This window comes from Pongo abelii, chromosome 8 (assembly GCF_028885655.2).
Source record: "Pongo abelii isolate AG06213 chromosome 8, NHGRI_mPonAbe1-v2.0_pri, whole genome shotgun sequence".
Classification (NCBI taxonomy): Eukaryota; Metazoa; Chordata; class Mammalia; order Primates; family Hominidae; genus Pongo; species Pongo abelii.
The window spans coordinates 100,522,052-100,542,250 of NC_071993.2; the positions used below are offsets into that span (position 1 = coordinate 100,522,052).

Genomic DNA, 20,199 nt, shown 5'->3' on the forward strand with positions numbered 1-20,199 from the left:
TTCTTTTTCCCTTCCGTAAAAAACAACACACAGTATTTACAACCCCACAAAAACTGACTTAGTGATAACAACCTACTGGTCCCTTTGAAACACAAACCAGTTAATATCACTCCTCTGCCTGATTCTGCAGAGGTGTCCCATTGCTCTGCAGATCATGAGCCAGACTTTATGTATGCTGTTCCCTCTATCTGGAGTGTTCTTACCAACCCTCTCTGTAACTCCTCCTTACCTCTGAACTCAGCTCAATCACTGCTTCTTCAGGGAATTGGCCCCTGACTTCCTCGACTAGGTTAGATCTCTTTATTATAACTGCAAGGTGCAACTGGAAGTTTATTTGGCTGGGCATGACCATGAATGGACTGTACACTCTGCTGTTGCTGGCATAGCCATCCAGGTTGCCCACTACATGCACAATGCTACACAGGCCCTGGGTTCCCTAGGAGACCCTTCGTGGACTTTGCAGTCTTCTGGGGTAAACAGACAGTTATCAAATGTGAGAATGCACGTGAATGGCACCGTCCCCCGCAAAGAACTTACAGAGAACTGAACAAGGGATTGAAGTTAGCATGGGGCCAGCTACATGGGCGAAAGGGTAGATGCTTTAAGCTCTGATGCAGAATGAGGTTATGTCAAAATCGCATTTGCTCAAGCAGTCCTTTTAATACTTTCAGTCTAAGAAGCTAGAGGAGAAAGGAACGTGGACTGATATCCCAGGCTGTTCGTGCCAGCTTGAAGGATGGCCGCCTTCGCCATAGTGAGATAACCGGGGGTCTGTTTTCCTCATCTTCCTCCATCCCAAGGGTCTTCCTACTCTCTTGGACTAAACTGTCCCACCCCAAGGCCAGGGGCTCTTGATTGCTTCTTTAAATGAATTTTCCTTTCCAAGGGCCCATCCTCTCACATCAAGTACATGAGTAACATAGCCTATCATATTCATTTAATTCCAGAATGTCTCTACTATCATCCCCATTTTACAGACAGGAGAATAGATTCAGCGAGTTCACAGCAGACCTGGGTTCTCAAAGCCAGGTGTCTGGTTCTTAGTCCAGCATTTCCCCCACCATGTCACAGCCTCGGGGCTGAGCCAGGCCTTTTTCAAAGCCCCAGGAAGCTAGAGCTGGCCGCCTCCTGCTGGCAGGGAGTTCCTTCCAGGCTTCTGGTGCTACTGCCAAAGAAGGGAGGGTGGGAGAAGAGAGGGAGGTGCATTATACACAGAGAGGGTCCCGCACTTCTGTTTCCCTTCCTCGTCATGGAAGGAGAGAATGAATTATGTGGGGGACCCAGGGGGGATAGGAAAATCAATCATTCATGACAGTTAATAAGTGTCAGAAAAGTATTTACTCACATTCATCCCCTGAAAGTCACATTCTTCATCTGTTCTGATTTGTCTTTCACTGATGGCATTAGCCAGGTAGGCTCAGCAAGAAACAGCAAAAGGTTTTAGCCCAATATTGCAGAGAGAGTTTCATTTAACTTCATTTTTTCCAGCCAGGGCTGGCTCCAAAGCTAGTTTTTCTTACTAGGTTGTTTGCTGCATGAAAAGCAGACTCCCAGAGGTTTCTGAGATTGCCGACATCCTATGCAAGATGACTGCTGCCACCCACCCGCCCACCCACTCACTAATAAGACATAATGCCGTCCTATTTTTGGTAACAATTAAAGGGCCTCCCGGTGAAAGCAGAAAGCTGTTTATTTTCTGTGACATCACTTCACTTTGCCTTCGAAGGCTGGTCTGTGCTCAGTGTTTTCGTGGTGATGCAAGTCGGCTCTCTCCTCCAGCAGTTGGATCCCTCCCATCTCACAGTACCTCACAGGTCTCTTCCCCCGAGCAGTGCATTGCTGGAGCGAGGAGAAGCTCACGAATCAGCTGCAGGTCTCTGTTTTGAAAAAGCAGAGATACAGAGGCAGAGGAAAAGGGTGGACTCCTATGTGACCTGTTCTTAGAGCAAGACAATCACCATCTGAATTCCAGAAGCCCTGTTCATGGTTGGGGATATTTTCTCGACTGCATGGAATCAGAAAGAAGCAAAAGGATGGGAAATGCCTGCATTCCCCTGAAAAGAATTGCTTATTTCCTATGTCTCTTATCTGCGCTTTTGCTGACTGAGGGGAAGAAACCAGCGAAGCCAAAATGCCCTGCCGTGTGTACTTGTACCAAAGATAATGCTTTATGTGAGAATGCCAGATCCATTCCACGCACCGTTCCTCCTGATGTTATCTCATTGTAAGGCCCGTAAGCATTTTGATATCTAATTTACGATTTAAAAATTCCAGCCGGTGGATTTGGGGCTTTGCATGTATTTGTAGAAGGGCATGGAGAGAGAGATTCCTCTTGCACGCTTGGCCATTTGACAGTGCTAACATTTGCTGCATTTAGAATTTTTGATTTTTTTAGCTGCTACTGAACATGCTTAGATACCCCCAGCCCTGAAGATTATCATGAGAAACCTGTAGCCGATTCATTTCTCTTACTTCATCTGGGAAGGAATAGTATTGTACTTCATAAAATAGTGTCAAAATAGTCACTGTTATGCTAAACCGGATTAACATAAGGTTTGTTCTGTGTGTGTGTGTCTCTTTGTGTGTGTCTGTTTGTTTGTTTTCTGTTTTTTGTTTTCTTTCAGATCCTTTGTGAGATCTGGTTTTACTGAAATCTCAGAAGGGAGTTTTTTATTCACACCATCGCTGCAGCTCTTGTGAGAAATATTTATATCATGACTATTTTTAATATGGCATATATTTGGATAAGCCTTCTAGTAAAATGATCTCAATATTAATTTTGTCAAATGTGATTCTATTTCTGAGAAAACAGAATATCAGTAAAGTGAGAGGTAGATGGGTTTGTTTGAGACTTCACACCAACAGTGCAGGTTGATTCTTACAATGGTAAATCTGTTAACCTGTCATGCTGTCTACTTTAATGGCTATTTATGAAGTTGTTGGAATCTTGCAACAATGATCCCAATTCCATTCCACTATTTTACTTTCATTTTTAACTTGGGAACTTTGGTTCTTTTGCCCTGGAGTTTTTGAATTAGTCAATACAGAACCCAGCATAACATATGCGCTCAAGATGTTGTCTCTGGGGATCTGGGGCAGGCTGCTACTCTGTATGATTTACCATGTGGGGAAAAAAAACACCTCAGCTCTTTCTAGGTAATTCCTTAAAATATCAATTCTCAAGAGATTGTTTTTTAATCTCATCTAATTTATAACTAGTTCCCTTACAAGGAGGGAAAGAAAATATTAATATAGGATAGTGCAAAGGATTACTCTCTGCTATATGTTTTGAGTTGGCCACAAGGGAACCACATATTCAGTCTATGCCTGAAAATATTCAAAAAAATAATATTTGACTAAGAAATCAGATCTGTTCACAGGCATAATGGAACACATAAAATTTGTTCTGTTGTGTAATGTTTGGCAATTGGAGTCCCAGTTCTTACAGCGGTATCACATGGGGGTCAAGAGGTCTCCCAGGACTCAGGTATCAGGTCGCAGACTTGGTTTGTAGCTGGACGGATATGGGCAGAATTAGACAATTGTGGATCAGCTGAGTCTTGGCTATCTTAACTGCATGATTCAGGACCCAAGCCTTTCACTTGTTTGTTTTTTATTTTTTTATTTTCTTGCCTTACTTGGCCATTTTGGCTGTTTGAAGTTACATACACAGAGGCAAACAGCATGGAGTGGACGTTGGAGAGACAAGTGTTTAAACCTCACCCTGCCACTCATAGAACCTAAACATGTAGTCTTGTGCAGATTACTAAATCTCACTAAGCCTCAGTCTTCTTATCTTTAAAATGGAAGTGAGAAAACATACTTCCAAGGTTTAAGTAGATAAAACACTTGGCATAGGGTATGTTGAATGCTTACACATTTATAAATGGCAGGGTTTAAAAATTTTACATCAAGCTAAAAAGCTAAAAGTCACTCATCTATTGTTTTGTCTATATGAAATTCCTAAACTGGTTTGACTGTTTCATTTAGTTCACAAACTTGATCAGTTGTTTTGACATTATGTAATGATGTTGGCTAATGTCCTTCTAAGGCTGATGTCTTCAAATGATTAGCAATTGACTAGATATTCCTAAGGGGTTTATCTATTTGATTGATGGCTAGTGGTGTGACTGGGGGAAGTGTTAGTTAGCACATCAAACAAATCCAAAAAAGATAGATTCTTTCCCACAGAAAGGGGCAGAGTCTCTAATGCTGGGATCCTTCCATAGGATAAGAATTTGCTGTCTCTGAGAAAGTGATAAATTGTGTTTCTGGTGCTCACTTGTTAAATGAATAAATGGCTCATTTAAAAAGCATCCTTTTGATATGCTAAGGCACCTCCCTTCCCCTAGGATAGTTACATAGATCAGTCCTTAAAATTCCAGGAGTAGTGTCAGTAGACACTAGATGGACATTAGCTGTGGCACAGAAAGCCTGGAGTGATTATCCTAATCAATTACCACATCTCCACTTTGTTTTTGTTGGGTGGACCCAGTCACGGCAAGCACAGATGCTGGACAATGTTATAGAAATAGTTACCGGCTGCTGCAGGGTAATGCGATTTCACGTATTTAGAATCACAGAGGGAAGCCAAGGGACTGGTTTTTAAATAGCCCAACTGAGTGTGTGCCATGCCCGTGTCCCATGCTCCGAGTTCCTATGGAACATTCCAGCCTTTATTTCTAAATGCAGTTCAGGTTTCAGAAATAACAAAAGGCAAGTAATTCTCGCCCTGTGTGTTCTCGGTTAACTCAGATTGGCTAACCTCAACATGGTAGACTTGTGCCAGTGCTGAACTTATGCAAAATTGTCAGGGGCCAAAGTTTGTCCCTAATCTCCAGGACCCTGTGCCTGAAGACTCTGCTCTCCATCCTTCTTGCCCAATATTCTCTGCTTCCTCCTATCCTCAGGGAAAGGTCTAATGAACTTATGTGCAGTGTGTAGGAAATATATGAGAAGGCTCTGAATATGAACTATGAAACGATCATAACAATTGTGGGAATGCATGGATCCCAGAGAGAAAAGTCTCTTCTGTGACACAGGGCTGTCCAGTGCCCTGAAAACCCCATATGGGCTGCCAATCCCCCTTTGGAACATGAAGACCAATGGCATTGGACCACCCAATTAGGCCTAGATCGCACAAGCCATTGAGGTTTGCAGTGAATTCCAACAGCATTTGTGATTGTGAATTGCCACACTCACCTATCATACACTGTGAAGAGATAAATTTCAGAATCAATTCGGCTTGATTGATGTAGGAAGACAGTTTGTTGGTTTCTTGCTTTGCTGTTGGGAAGGGTTAAAGCAAATGTCCTATTTCCATAATCCACCCTAAAAATCTGATAATGTCAGTATGCCCTGCCCCCAGATGCTTTTTCAGAGCTTCTAAAAAAGCTATGATGAGAAGTACTTGTTGAAATGTCAGTCTGGGGTACTGAGGAAAACAGACATGGTATCTTAAGTTACATGCAGTGTTTGGGAAAAGATCCTGGTAGGCCGTGGCTGGCAGTTTGTGTTGGAGAACAAGAAAAACAAAAACTCACATTCTGTAGAGAGGAGAGAGAAAGAATAAAATTATTCAATAAAAATTCATCAGATTAGTTGTAAAATACATTTTTTAAAAATCTCATTTATGGTTTTCAACATAACAACAAAAACCTTTCCCAAGCAAATGCAATTTCATTCATGTTTTACATAGGGCCAGTTTTGAAACATAACCAATGACGACGATTATGCATTCTAGCTTGCTTTTAGTGATAGAAAGTGGTACTTTTAGTGAATGCAGTTTAGAGAAATGTGTTTTCACATATTACAGCCCTGTTGCTTCTCAACTACAGACTGAAGTCCCCAATGATATGGGCTCATGATGGACATGAAATTCAGATTTAAGAGGACAAAATGTGGCCACTTTGCCACCCACTTATAACATATTTTAATTAACTAAACCCCTGTAATTCCCGAGAGTGTTCTATTTTCAGGGAGTGATTTCCAGGGTAGTTTTAGTATCATGCTCAAATAAAACAACACAAAACAAAAACACTGCACATAAGAATCCAATGTGACCGGAAAAATTACTTACTATTCCAATTGGATGTGGTCTTGTTCGAAACACAGAATTGATCTTTCAGGGTCAAAGGAGGGGAATAGCGTTATTTTAAAAAATTAATCCACAATCAACACATAAATATCCGATCCATAAGAAATTAAAAACTAAAAACAAATGGAAAAGCAAAAGGCATGAACAAAAGAAGGAATAAGTCCATCCTTACTAAGGCTTTATCATTTAGTCCTTCAGAATATGATCTGTCCAGGAAAAAATATCCATGGCCTCCTTCACCTTTAAAGCAATTGCTACCTTTTTCTATTCCTCCTTATATTACAAGCCTACAATTTAGCAGTCTTCAATGACCACTCAAGCCAAACCTATCAGCCAAGGGTGTTTTTGGAGGGATTATTAGCTGGTTATAGATGAGCACATTTTGGTTTGTATCCAGCTGATGCCCCCATGATGGACCAAAAAGCAAAAATTTCGGTCATCTAGGCTGTTTTGTCTACAATTTGCCCAATGATCCATAGATCTAATCTTTAACTTTTTAATTAATTACTTCTTTTTGTTTTTACTTTCTTAAAAATAATTTTAAATTTTATTTTAGATTCGAGGGTCCATGTACAGGTTTGTTACTTGAAGCGAATTAATTCTCGTAACTGCACAAACTAGCACTCACCACAAATGTTTTCTCTGAAAGCGTATTTCATCCTTTCAGTTATTCAGGCGAGAAACTTCAGAGTTACCTGACCCCTCTCTTTCACTCTCCACTTCCACCTGGACAAGTATCCTGTCCGACAGCATGAGACTCTGCCTCCTCCTCTTCACCACAGCACCACTGCTTTCATTGAGGCTGCATTTCATTCACTGTTTCACAGGCTGTGGCAGGAGCCTCCACGCCTCACTGTCTGCTTTCAGTTCCCATCTGACCCATCTCCATTAGCGCTGCCTTTCTTGAGACACAGCTCTCCGTGCTTTCATGACTCCCTAGAAACAGAGAAAGTCCAGACACCTGAGCTGGCATCCATAGTGTTTGGCCCTTTCTATTTGTCCAAGGTTATCACTCACACCATTGACTCTACACACACACACACACACACACACACACACACACACACACACACACACGTGCCCAAACAAGTTCTGCAGGATCTCATTCTGTGACCTCTGTTGATTCTCAAATTCTCTAGGCTTTACTGATGTCTGGCACTGTGTGCCATTTGTTAGAGTTATGGTGTTTGTATCTGCCTTGTGTCTTTCATGGAGGATCACCAATAAGCTGTGGTCCCAGAGAAAAGCCCAGACATGGCTTTCCATGTATTTGTTGAATCCAGTTTATGTTTCCATCGATTTTGTGCTGAAGAATCCTGTGTTACTCTCAGCAGATAGTGCTGGTCATGTTCACACTCTTTCTGATGTTTGGTGCGCCCTATCTGAGTTCACGTGGACTAATGGTGTGGAGGTCTGGGAAGTGAGCCTAACTAAAAAAACTCGAGGAGATATTTGCTCATGAAGTTGTGATTTCAAACTTCCTCAGCAGAGATTTCCAGCATACCAGATTTCAAAGGCGAAGCATCTAAGCCTTTCCTTAGACCCACCGCTCGAATCTCTTTTGTCCCACGCTGACTTCACATTTGGCCTCCTTGGTTTTTAGTCAGACTGCAGAGGCCGACTAGTCTGTCCTGGGTAGGGTAAGATGCTCCTTTATCCAGCCTGACTGGTCATCCAGAGGGAAATGTTAGTTAAGCATTATTAATACAAAAAGAAAAATCAATAACACAAAGATAATTTCCTTTTTGATTTAAGTACTGCTTAGCCAAAATAAGTATTTATTTATTGTATAGTTGCAAGCAGCAACAAAATGAAAACAAAAGCCTCCCATTTTAGCAGACATGTTTTGAGGCTCTACTGGGTAGCAGGTACAATGTTGGGCTTTGTGAGGGACACAAAGATGAGTGACACGCTGTCACTTTTCACCCTGATGTGGCAGCTCCAAGCTGGTAGTGATTCTTGATATGGTAAATTATACTTTGCCTGTATTTGAATGCATTAGTTTCATTTAAAAAATTATTTTTATGTAAGTAGAGATGAGGTCTTGCTATGTTGCCCACACCGGTCTCGAACTCCTGGCCTCAAACAATCCTCCCACCTCACCTTTCCAAAGTGCTGGGATTACGGGTATGTGCCTGGCCTACTTAAATGTATTATAAGGTAGTCTTGATAAGTGTTCTCATTTTGTTCCAAATGATATTCAGTTGATCAGTGATGATGGTGATGCTTGCTGGTTGTTGATCCTGTGGCTAATACGGGCTACAGAATGTCTGCAAGGGCTTTACAGCATCAGCTGTAATATCAAAACAGCTGACCCTGGTGAGCTGGCAATAAGGCAGACAACACAGGCTTGTGGGCAGATAAGCATGGGTTCAAATCCCCACTCTGCTGCTTCCTAGTTGTATGATTTGGGGCAAGCTTAACCAAGTCTTGACATCTATATCTACAAAATGAGGAAGAACCATAGTACCTATTGCACAGAATTACAGTAAGGATTAAATAAAACAATGCATGAAAAATGCTTCACAAGGTTCCTGTAACTCAATACACATTAGCTTTATTACAGTATCTGAAAATCACTTTAATTGGAACTACCATAACATCAGATTAGTGTCTGATTGTATAATCTGGGTTTGCCGATAATCTCAGGTTTAAACATTTTGTGGTTCTACACACAGTTCTCCAGCAGAACTTGCTGAGAAATCTTTTCTTTAAATACTTCTCACAGGAAACATGAACTATTTACCTTTCAAAAAAAAGTCATAACCCTCTCCTTTCTTCCTCATGAATAAAATGACTGGCACCACATTTTGTAAAACGTGCCAGATTTTGTTTAAATAATTAACATTGGCAGTCTTCAGATGAGTGGTTCTACGGTAGCATAGAAAGGGGCCTGAACTAGAAATCAGGAAACATGGGTTTGAAATTCAGTTTGGCCACTATTGGGCTGCGTGACCTTCGGTAGGTCACAAAATATCACTGGTCCTCAGCTTTTATTGCATAAAATATTAGAGGTAGATTAAATTGTGGTTCTGAAACTCAAGTGCTAGTGGGGTTTGGGGCGGTAAGATCAACGAAGGAAGCAGTTGAGTATAAGACAATAGGGAGTAGTGGTGACTGAGGTAAACCAGAGAAGACATGTCTTACCTAAAAATGACATCCTCTGCTCCAACTGACTATTACTGATGGGAATGTGGTACATGAACATGGAGCCCTATCTTCCTAATTTTTAGGGGAGGGTGGAAATCTGGAAGTAGATTTTTAAACAGGATAAAGACCAAACAAACATAAGTTGGCATTTTGAGACCCTTGCATTCAATTACATCTAAGGTCTCTTCCTATCTTAAAATTCTGTTGTATTCTACAAACAGTTACTTTAATATAATATAGAAATGGCATGGTTAAAGAAATGGACAAAGATGGCCCGGCGCGGTGGCTCACGCCTGTAATCCCAGCACTTTGGGAGGCCGAGGAGGGTGGATCACGAGGTCAGGAGATCGAGAACATCCTGGCTAATACGGTGAAACCCCGTCTCTACTAAAAATACAGAAAATTAGCCGTGCGCGGTGGCAGGCGCCTGTAGTCCCAGCTACTCGGCAGGCTGAAGCAGGAGAATGGCGTGAACCCGGGAGGCGGAGCTTGCAGTGAGCCGAGATCGCGCCACTGCACTGCAGCCTGGGCGACAGAGCAAGACTCTGTCTCAAAAAAAAAAAAAAAAAGAAATGGACAAAGATTATTGAATCAGTTCTAACAAACCAATACATTAGGTTGTTCATTGGAACAACCTCATAATATGAAACTGGCTGTTATAAGGTTATTAATACAATAATTGTAGTTCCCAATCTCCCAAACAGGTCCAAAGGGACCTTACCAGGCTCTCCCTGTGGTGGTTGATGATAAAATGATGTTTCAGTATCCCTCTCATGGAGCAAGGATTGGAAAAAAAATTGTTAGGCCCATTTTTATATAGCAAGATGGCAGGTGCTTGCATGTGTAAAATGTGATCAAAAGGCAATAAATCTTAAAAAATACAAACTAGAATGTATACATACAAATAACTCTTGACTTCACGGAAGGCCATAGATTTTGCCCAACTGTGTTTCCATGGCTAAAGATTTCTGGACCCTTCTTTGAGAATTGTCTTCATTGCCAGTTTACAAGCCATGCAATAAAACCAGGCAAGGTTTTATTAGAGGCATCAGTTATTTTTGTATTGCTTGGTGCTAAGCATTTTATAGATCTCATTATTTTTTTTGAGACAGAGTCTCGCTCTGTCCCCCAGGCTGGAGTGCAGTGGCGTGATCTCGGCTCACTGCAAGCTCCGCCTCCCTGGTTCACGCCATTCTCCTGCCTCAGCCTCCCGAGTAGCTGGGACTACAGGCGCCCGCCACCACGCCCAGCTAATTTTTTTGTATTTTTTTTAGTAGAGATGGGGTTTCACCGTGTTAGCCAGGATGGTCTCGATCTCCTGACCTCGTGATCCTCTCGCCTCGGCCTCCCAAAGTGCTGGGATTACAGGCGTGAGCCACCGCGCCCGGCCTATAGATCTCATTTTTAATGTCATCATCATGGTAACCTTTTGAGGTAGATATAATTATCTCCATTTTGCAAATGAAGCACTGAGTCCTAACAGATAACCTCCTCAATGTCACGCCCCTATTAAGTAGCAGAGCTGGAGTTTAAACCCATGTCCTCACTTTTAACCACTTCTGTCTACTTCCTCCTGAACGTGAATCATCATGCTTCACTTTGCATAGTTTTGTTCCCAAAATCAAATCCCCTCTCAAAGGGTCAACCTTTGCCATTAACAAGAGTTCTCAGGAGAATGTGCCCTAATTCCTGGAGACAATGACTGAAAGGAGTTTCAAAAGCCCTTTGAAAGAGTGGCCGCATTGCTGGCAAGAGCAGCTAGTTTCCCTAGGTTGCAACTCTCATTTATATGTGTAAGCTCTGATCTCCTTGCTTAAACAGAAAAGAAAAAAGCAAAAGAAAAAGGCCTTATTTACTTTAAAGTTACACCTTAGACTACTGTTATCTAAACTTATGTCCTGTGGAGCAGTTGACCTGAAAGAAAAGAGTTCTGTGCTCAAATAAATTTGGGAAACTGCACGTTCTATCCCTGCTTGGTTATTTACAATGAAGTTACCTTGGCATAGAAACATCTCTGAAATTATTCAAAATTGTTTCAATTTTCTTAACATCCCATAGAATATTGGTTCTATGGAACATACAGTACTTTGGAAATATATGCATGTGATAATTCATTTTATTTTTAGCTTAATTATTTATACCCCACCTCATTCTAGAGAGGCTGGATAGCAAAGGATACGCAGGTGGAAAGAATCTCATCCTAATGGATACATTAAACGGTCTGTCTCCATATAAGGAGCAACTCGAAACCATTTTGTTAGTGTGGATTCATTGATGTGACCTCTAGGAGTCAGTCTCCCCAGTAGGCTCTCTACCTGGTCAAACAATTTAGCACACACCCCTTCTTTAGGGACCTCCCAGTAGATCTCCATCTTTGGGAGGAAGGAGATGACTGCTTGCAGCTCATTCAACAGGAAAAGGCTTCTGAGTGTAAATATACACTCTCACTGTTTTTATTTGGAGCAGGTTTCATCACAGCTATTTTCTAAATGGCTAAACAAGCATTTCCCTGGGTATGTTCCATGGAATATTCATTTTGTAGGAAGCTCAACGATAAAAGAGTCCCATTATCAATGAGATCAGGAAACTGTATATTTAATTCCATTTTGAAGAGTCTCAATTTACTTCAGGATAGAAAAAGCATAGTTAAGAACCCTGATTAACTTCTTTAACCCACTTTTCCTAAATGTATCTGCCAGTTTTTGTGTACATAAACCTCTCAACCCTTTGAAGATTGTGCGTTCCAGGGAATACACTCTGGGAAATTCTCGGCAAGACTGTTGTAGGTTTGCAGCAGATACTGGGGAAAGCTGATACTAAAAAGAGGGAGCTGGCTTCCTCATGGCCACTCACCAGTCCTGGGGAAGTCGGGGAGGGAGAGAGCAAGCCTGAAGCCTGAGCCTGGAATCCCAGCTCTGCCACTTACAAGCTTCAAATCACTTCACCTCCCTCACCTTGGTTTTCTTTATCTCTTACGAGGAGAATATAAAACCTACATCTTAGTGTTCATTTGAGGATTAAAATCAGATGTCAAGCTGTTGAAGATGAGGCCTGGCATGGAGTAGGCCCTTCTCCTTGATGTTCCAGGACCGGGGAGATCCAGGGTGATTTTATAAACACATGGGGAGGGTGCGAATTCCTAGAAAGGAAGAGTTTTCACTGCTCTGGGATGAGAGATAATCCCAGGAGGACTGGGGATTACCAAAAGGGGGTTACCATGCCAAAAGGAGAGGATCCATGCTCAAATGTTTGCTAGTGTGCATGTCAAGGAAATCCCTGCAAATCTAAAAGCCACATCCTAATCCTAGCCCCAGCACTGACAAAACATGTGACCCTGGTTAAGTCACTTAACCTCTGCCAGCCTCAGTCTCCTCATATGTAAAAAGAGGAGTTGGACTACGTATCTCTCTGGAGTACCCCCAACCCTCAGATTAGTGTGGAACCAAATTAAGGTTATTCCAATCAATCCAGGTTGAAGAGTTGGTAATCTAATTAAGGATCAGCTGAATTTTCAAGGTTGAGAGTCAAAAAGAACTGTCAAATAATGTACTTGTGTGTGATTATTCCAATTGTAATGCTTTTCTGTGTTAGGAGCATATTTTTAAATATTCAAATGTGAATTATTCACATGGCACATGCACTTATAATGTGTGCATTTAACTAAAGTGAATCATCAGCCTATTATTAATTATAATTTAACCAGCCCTATTCTTTTGGATAAAGGAGAATATTAGTAAAAACCAAAGGATGTGAATCATTTAAGCAAAGCCAGCTCTAAGCAATCTGGCAAGCCCCTCCAGCTGTCCCTCCATATCTTCCAACAGCTATAACCTGTGCATACTGTGCTCTTTCATTTACATATACATATACGTATGCAAATAAACCCATGTTCACTTGGGAGTGTGCACACTCATGTTTGTACACACTGTCCGTGTCCTACCTAATATCCTAGAAGATGTCCATCAAAGTCTTCTTGGGGCAGGCGACATCCTCATGGGACCTGAGTTTCCTTAGCAGTAAAACACGTGTTCTTTTCCTAGATCTAAGAGCTCTTCCAGCTCTGACATTTGATGTCTGTGTTCTTTGCTTAGCTATTCCTTGGCAGAAGCATTGGAGACATGCTCATACACATTATCTCACATAATTCTTAAAACCATCCAGGAAGTCTTTTTGCATCCTCAATCCTATTTTAACAGATGATGAAACAGATTTACCTACTTGATGTGTAAACATACAATAATAACTGGCAGTTACAAGCTTAGAAACCTGATTCTCTATTCTGAATCCAATCAATTCATTCTCCAAGTGACAACCAGGCGCTGGCTACTCACTTTTCCCTTCTTAATCAGAGTGGTTTTTGTAGAGTTGGGAATCATCTGGAAGAGCCCCCTAGATCATCTCCCCTCCATAGCCAGGAAAATCTGCTCTAGGCTGGAAGATGGGATGTAGGCCACTCATGGGCCAGATACAATTCTAATGGCAATCAAGATATTACAGGTGACTGGAGAGAGTCTGAAGAAGTACATGTCATTAGAGCCAGGGTGCCTGGCACGGGACCAAATGAGCAGTCTAGTTTGAGACAATGGGAAGTTTTCTTAGCAGGAGTCACCCTTCCCCCCACCATTCAGCTATCTGCAGACCAGCCTCTCCGCTCCCCAGATTCCACATGCCTACTCTTCCATGAATGAAGGCTACAGTGCTATAAGCATAGACTCGTACATCTTTAGAGCTACAAAAGACCTCACAAATGATCCAGTCTAGTCTCTTCGCTTTACAATATAGAGAAAAGTGATATGCTCTAGGACACAGAATGTATGGTCAAATTTATATTAGGACCCAGGCTTCCTGATTCCCTCTTCAGTGTGCTGCTTCCCTGGCCTCTGAAGAGACGAGGCCCCAGGGCAGGAAACCACCTCAGTGGCCCACCAGACTTAGCACCAACACATGAGCCTGCCCAATCCTTTCGCTCTTACACATTCCCATCTCTGGCCTCTCACCTGGAATTTGGGCAGCCTTACCCTTGACCCCCTGTAGCTATATCCTCATTCTTAGATCGTCTGCTTCTTCATTTACTTCTCTGTTGCTGGCCCTGGTTCCCTCTGAACTCTAAGCTCCATGTTAACCCTGTTGCCTACTTTTCCGTTCATTTTGAAGTAAATTCTGTGTGTCCTACCTCTCCGTTCAACCAGGAATCCCCTAATAGCTTTATGACCTTGGTGTGAAAGTGTCACTTAGTCATGACCCGTCCCTATAGACAGCAGAATCTGGAGGAATTAGAGCTTAATGTTAGCATTTTACAGGTCACATCCTCTGATCCCAGAGCAATATTAATAATGAAATTATGAAAGCTTTTTTAAAAAAAGCAATTACAGGGAATTTTAAGAATATTATTCTAAATTCCCATTGAAATCAAATATGCAATTTTAAAAGATGAGTATGGAGCAAAAGTTACTGGATGCATTACACAAAGTAAAGTTCCAATTCTAAATACTTTCATTTTTTAATCAGAAAGAATAAAAGTATATTATTGGGCACTAAACTTAATAAGTATCCTAAGGAAATCAGGAGAAAAGCAATAAAGAAAAGATAAAATAATAAATTAGAAAACAGTGGGAATAAAAAATAAATAGAAGATTTGATCCTTGGAAAATGCCAAAAAACAAAAAAAATGTGCCAGACATTTGAAGGATATCACATACTCAAATAGGGGAGATTCTGTTAATTCTGTTAATTATTCAACAGAAAGCTTTGGGTAAATTTGGGTAAATAGAAAATATCAAGGCTGTGTCTTATCTCACATCATACATAAAAGTAAGTCCCAAATGTATTGAAGAGTTAAATATTAAAAAGAAAATGTTACAGGGAAGATGTAGGCAATATTTCCTTGATCTCAAGACAGGAAAGGATATTTAAAGAATGAAATCATGTCTTTTGCAGCAACATGGATGGGTTGGAGGCCATTATCTTAAGTAAAATAACTCAGAAAGTCAAATACCGCATGTTTTCACTTATAAGTGGGGGCTAAATAATATGTACTCATGGACATAAAGTGTGGAATGATAGACATTGGAGACTGAGAAGGGTGGGGGTGTAGGAGGAAGAGAGGGATGATGCAATACTTAACGGGTGCATTGCACACTGTTCAGGTGATGGTTACACCAAAAGCCCAGACTTCACCACTACACAATATATCCATGTAACAAAACTGCACTTGCACCCCCTAAATTTATAATTTTTTTAAAAAAGGATTAAAGGCAGGCCAGGCGCGCTGGCTCATGCCAGTAATCCCAGCACTTGGGAGGCCGAGGGTGGATCACGTGAGGTTGGGAGTTCGAGACCAGCCTGACCAACATGGTGAAACCCCGTCTCTACTAAAAATACAAAAATTAGCCGGCACAGTGGCACATGCCTGTAATCCCAGCTACTCAGGAGGCTGAGGCAGGAGAATCACTTGAACCCGGGAGGCGGAGGTTGTGGTGAGCCGAGATCGTGCCATGGCACTCCAGCCTGGACAACAAGAGTGAAACTCTGTCTCAAAAAAAAAAAAAAGATTAAAAGCAAAGAAATAATACATAATAGGAGTTGATGTATTTTGTTAAATACAAATTTAAACTTCTGTATGTTAAAAATCATTAATGAAAAGGCAAATTGGTAATCAGTAGGAAAAAACTTTTAGCATCGAAAGAAATAGGAAAAGACGAAGTAATATCCTTAATAAATAAAAAGTGCTTAGAAAGCAACAAAAGGGGTCAAAGGACATGATTTCATAGAGAAATAAAAATGATAATTTTAAATGTTGGTGAGGATATGGTCAGATAGGCATTTCCTTACTCAGAGTTGGACATGTAATTTGGTACAAGTCAGCAGTAAAGAACTAGAGATTTAAAAACCTTCTGTAATCTAATAATGGTACTTTGAGAAATCTATCCTAAGTCTATCACAAGGAAATAAGTAGAGATAGGAAAAATATTTATATATGAGGATGGTTATAATCATGTTTATAACAGTAAACATTGGAATCAATAATAAAAAAAGTTACATCATGATATATCCATAATACAAAACTTACTCATCTATGGAAACTATATTTTTGAAAAATTGATTGTCATGAGAAATTGTTCATGATATAATAAGCAAATGAAAAGAAGGATACACAATGATATAATATTACATCAATTTTATAAATACATATGTGTATATATCATCTATGTATTATGCTTATGCATATCAGTCTTTGGGTAGTATGATTATGCTGCACTTCATTTTCTTCTTTAAGCTTTTCTGTGTTTTCCAGAATTTCTACAATGAGCATATATTTTTTATAAACAGAATTCACCAAAGTGTATTGAAGCCTGGGTACAGTGGCCCATGCCTGTAATCTCAGCACTTTGGGAGGCCGAGGCAGTTGGACCACTTGAGTCCAGGAGTTCAAGACCAGCCTGGGCAACATGGTGAAACCCCGTCTCTATAAAAAAAAAAATATATACAAAAATTAGCCAGGCTTGGTGTTGCGCTCCTGTGGTCCCAGCTACTTGGGAAGTTGAGGTGGGAGGATTGCTGGAGCCAGGGTGGCGGAGGTTGCAGTAAGCCGAGATCGCGCCACTGCACTCCAGCCTGTGTGACAGAGCGAGACTTTGTCAAAAAAAAAACAAAAAACAAAAAAAAAAAACTGGAAAAACCTCACAAAGTGTGTTCAAAATTTTTAACTTTCTACTTGAAAAACACAGATTGAAATTATCTGGATGTGATTTTAAGACTGCTTACTCTGATTAATTAATTCCTCTAAGAAAGGCATTGTTGTTTAATTACATTTCTTAAATCCATATGAGCTGAGTGGTGTTATTATGGCTGCTCGCCAGAACGTGGTTATTACATCATTATGTGACCTGGGACCTATGCTGAGAGGCCACCCGGTGTGTAGAAAAGGGTACTGAACCAGAGGTCTTGGGCCTTGTGACCTCAAGGAAAGCGTTTAGTAGCCTTCTGGGCCTCAGTTTCCTCTTCTGTCAAATAGATCTTACCTGCTTTACTACTTTCACAGAGTTATTCGAAAGACCAAATAAGAAAATCCAGGCAGGAGTCTATGACATGTAGGCTATTATGAAGGCAAAGATCATTATTCAAAGAATAAGCTAGTACCTGCCTGGAATTCATAGTTCATATAAATGATTTTTCTAAATCTCCCTCCTTGTAAGGAAACATACTCCCGTGGTTGCAGAAGAAAAAATCCTCCCCTCTCCTCCCACAGCCCCTTTTCTTACTGAATTAATAAGTGCACAGCCCTTGGGGGAGGGTATAGACAGATCAGGCACACCCCTGTGTCCACCTCCACCAAAATTCTAGGGGAAAATGCCGGGCTTCTTAGGAAAATGCTTCCCTAAAAAAAGAGGAGAAACCTCAAATGTTCCCATGGAACTGGGGCAGAGGGCAAATTCCGCACGACCTCTGCACAAACCCACGGGCTGGCTGCTTGGCAGGCCTGCAGGGTCCAGATCTCTGATGTGTGGCTCAGAGTAACGAGGTCATTTGGATGGTACGTTGGTTTCATAAAGCCCTCCATGATGCTGCCGCTGTTGTGAAGATAGTTGTCACTTCCAACTCATATTATTGCAGACTTTAGGCTACACGTAGTTATAGCGACAAGAAAGTCCACAGCTCCTCCACTACCCACAGCAACTGCTCCAGGCAGACTTGCTGCAAGGAGCAGAGGCCCCTTGGTCACCACAGGTAAAGGGGACAGTGTTTTGACTGACTTGGGAAGCTTACCATGTGCAACCCTGGCTGCATGTGAGTCTCCTAGGGAGCTTTTTAGTAACCCAGGTGACACCCCACGTTTAGAACTTAACCAGAATCTCCGGGAGTGGGAACCAAATATCAGTATTTTTAAAGCTGTCCAGGTGATTCCAAGAGCAAGCAGGATTCAGAAGCATTGGCTCAGGTTCCAACACAGATCTAGGTATCTCTCCCACACCAGTCTTCAAAAAACTTATCTTGTTGAAGTTTCCACCACAATTCTGCACTCTCCTAAGCATTCTTTGCACATACTTTCACCTACCATGGATCCAACTCAACCCTAAGGCATCCTTTATCCTTTAGCTTCTCTACCGGCTGGCTCCGTTTCTCAGTCTGCCAATTCCAGATCCCCAAGAAGGGTCTCGTCTTAGCCCAACTCACCTTTTTAAACCAGGCTACTTGGGCCATGGGATGCTGGTTGATTTAGAGACTGGCTACTCTGTGGAAAGGGACAGAGGTTGTGCAGTGTAAAACACAGCCGCCCTGGTCTGCCCCAGTTCTGTTTTTTGTGTAGGTGGGGTGGGTTGGGCACAGTTTCCCTTAACAGAGACTGTGGAATACTTTAACATATCTGGTTCAATAACAAATTATAATAATGAAATCAAACATATTTAGAGGAATCCATACAAATTAAGGGTCAGAGTTTCATCCTCTGTATAGAATATGATGTAGGAGTCTTTTTAAGTATACGTAGGATAATAAAATGGATAGCCCACTCAACTATCTTTAGAATGTATGTATAATTTTGTACATCTTTTTCCATAGAAACAACAATTGAATTTAGCATTGAGAGATTATGGTATTCATTATTATCTTAGCCAGAGGGTGTTTTTTTTAGCTTTTATAAGAAACTTTTAAATTGAAGTATAATATACATAAAGAAAAAGTGCACATGTTATAAATGCACATCTCAATGACTTTTTACAAAGTGAATACCCTTGTAACCAGCACCCAGATCAAGAAACTCAATATTATCTTTACCCCAAAAGATGCCCCGTGTGTTCCCTTCCAGTTACTCCTTACCTCCAAGGGTAACCACTCTCCTGATTCTAGCAGCATGGATTAGTTTTTGTACTTTATATAAGTACAATCATATAGGATGTACTTTATTGTGTTTTGGCTCCTTTCCTTGAATATTCATCCATAGTTTTGCATATGCATTTGTAGTTCTCACCAGAGGTTTTAGTCCTTGAAATGTAGTTCAACAAACATTATTCAGCCAGGAACTGTGCTCAGGGCTGGGGACACAAAAACAAATAAGGGCAAATTCCTGCTGTAAGAAACATTTAATCCAGTAGTCTGGTAATGATCAGAATTTAATGTAAAGTGAATTCCTCTTTGTTCAACAAATATTTATTCAGTGTCCACTAGAGGACAGGCGCTGTATCACAGGTGCTAGGGGTAAGAAATGAACAAGCAGACAAAAAATCTAGCAGGAATCCTCCCTTTTCTTCCCGTGACATGCATGGGCAAGTTCTGCCCACTAATATTCATTTCCCACTCTGTCCTGCATCTGATTTAACATAAAGGGAAGTAGCAATGGAAACTATTTCTTCTGGCAGCTTGGAATATGAGAAGTCCCTGGTCCATGGGCCATTTTTCAAATCAGTGAGTGTGGGAGGTATAATATTTGTATATACCAATTTCTGCCTTATTCCATTCTCTCCACTGCTGATGCTGCCTATACTGAATGCAATGAAAGTCTGGAACCTAAGGAAGCCTTTGGATGTTAGCTTACCTTGGAGTCAAGCTGAGCAATCTTCTTGTTTTCCAGAGCGTGAAGTGAGAAGACACACAATTGCCAAAGCTGTGATGGAAATCATACAGCTTTGAATTTGTTTTAGTAACATGGAATTCTAACATGTATCACTGTTCATTAGTGCTGGCTTTTCAGAGCCTCGTGAATTACCTGGGTACAAAACCATGACATTAGAGGCATGAGGGATTAGAAGACAATCCAACACCACTCTAGGATTGATAGTTTAGGAAGAAATGCAAGAAATCATCTCATTTTGTTTGGTTGGTTCATTCCTATCCCCCATTCTCCACATTTTTATGAAAAATTGTAAGTATATATAAATGTAGACAAAATAGTAAAATTCACTCTTATGTATCCATCTTTCAGCTTCAAAAATTATCAACTCATGCCAATTCTTCTC

At 41.0% G+C, this 20,199-nt stretch overlaps 1 protein-coding gene and 1 long non-coding RNA gene across 5 annotated transcripts in view; one reads left to right on the forward strand and one right to left on the reverse strand.

Moving 5' to 3' along the window:
• Positions 1 to 1,741: 1,741 nt before the first annotated feature.
• LOC112135179 (uncharacterized) lies at positions 1,742 to 20,089 on the reverse strand. Its single transcript, XR_008510561.2, has 5 exons — positions 19,779 to 20,089; positions 19,064 to 19,278; positions 7,645 to 7,763; positions 5,203 to 7,033; positions 1,742 to 1,877 (listed from the first exon to the last, which is right to left on the reverse strand). It is a non-coding gene; the product is annotated as an uncharacterized LOC112135179 (long non-coding RNA).
• Positions 1,779 to 20,199, forward strand: part of LGI1 (leucine rich glioma inactivated 1) — a 40,196-nt gene continuing 21,775 nt past the window's right edge. For 2 of the 4 annotated variants that reach the window (XM_024253060.3, XM_024253059.3), the window contains exons 1-2: positions 1,779 to 2,224; positions 2,625 to 2,696. In XM_024253060.3, coding sequence (XP_024108828.1) covers positions 2,010 to 2,224; positions 2,625 to 2,696 — 287 coding nt within the window. In that variant the 5' untranslated portion in view covers positions 1,779 to 2,009. 4 annotated transcript variants of the gene reach the window in all.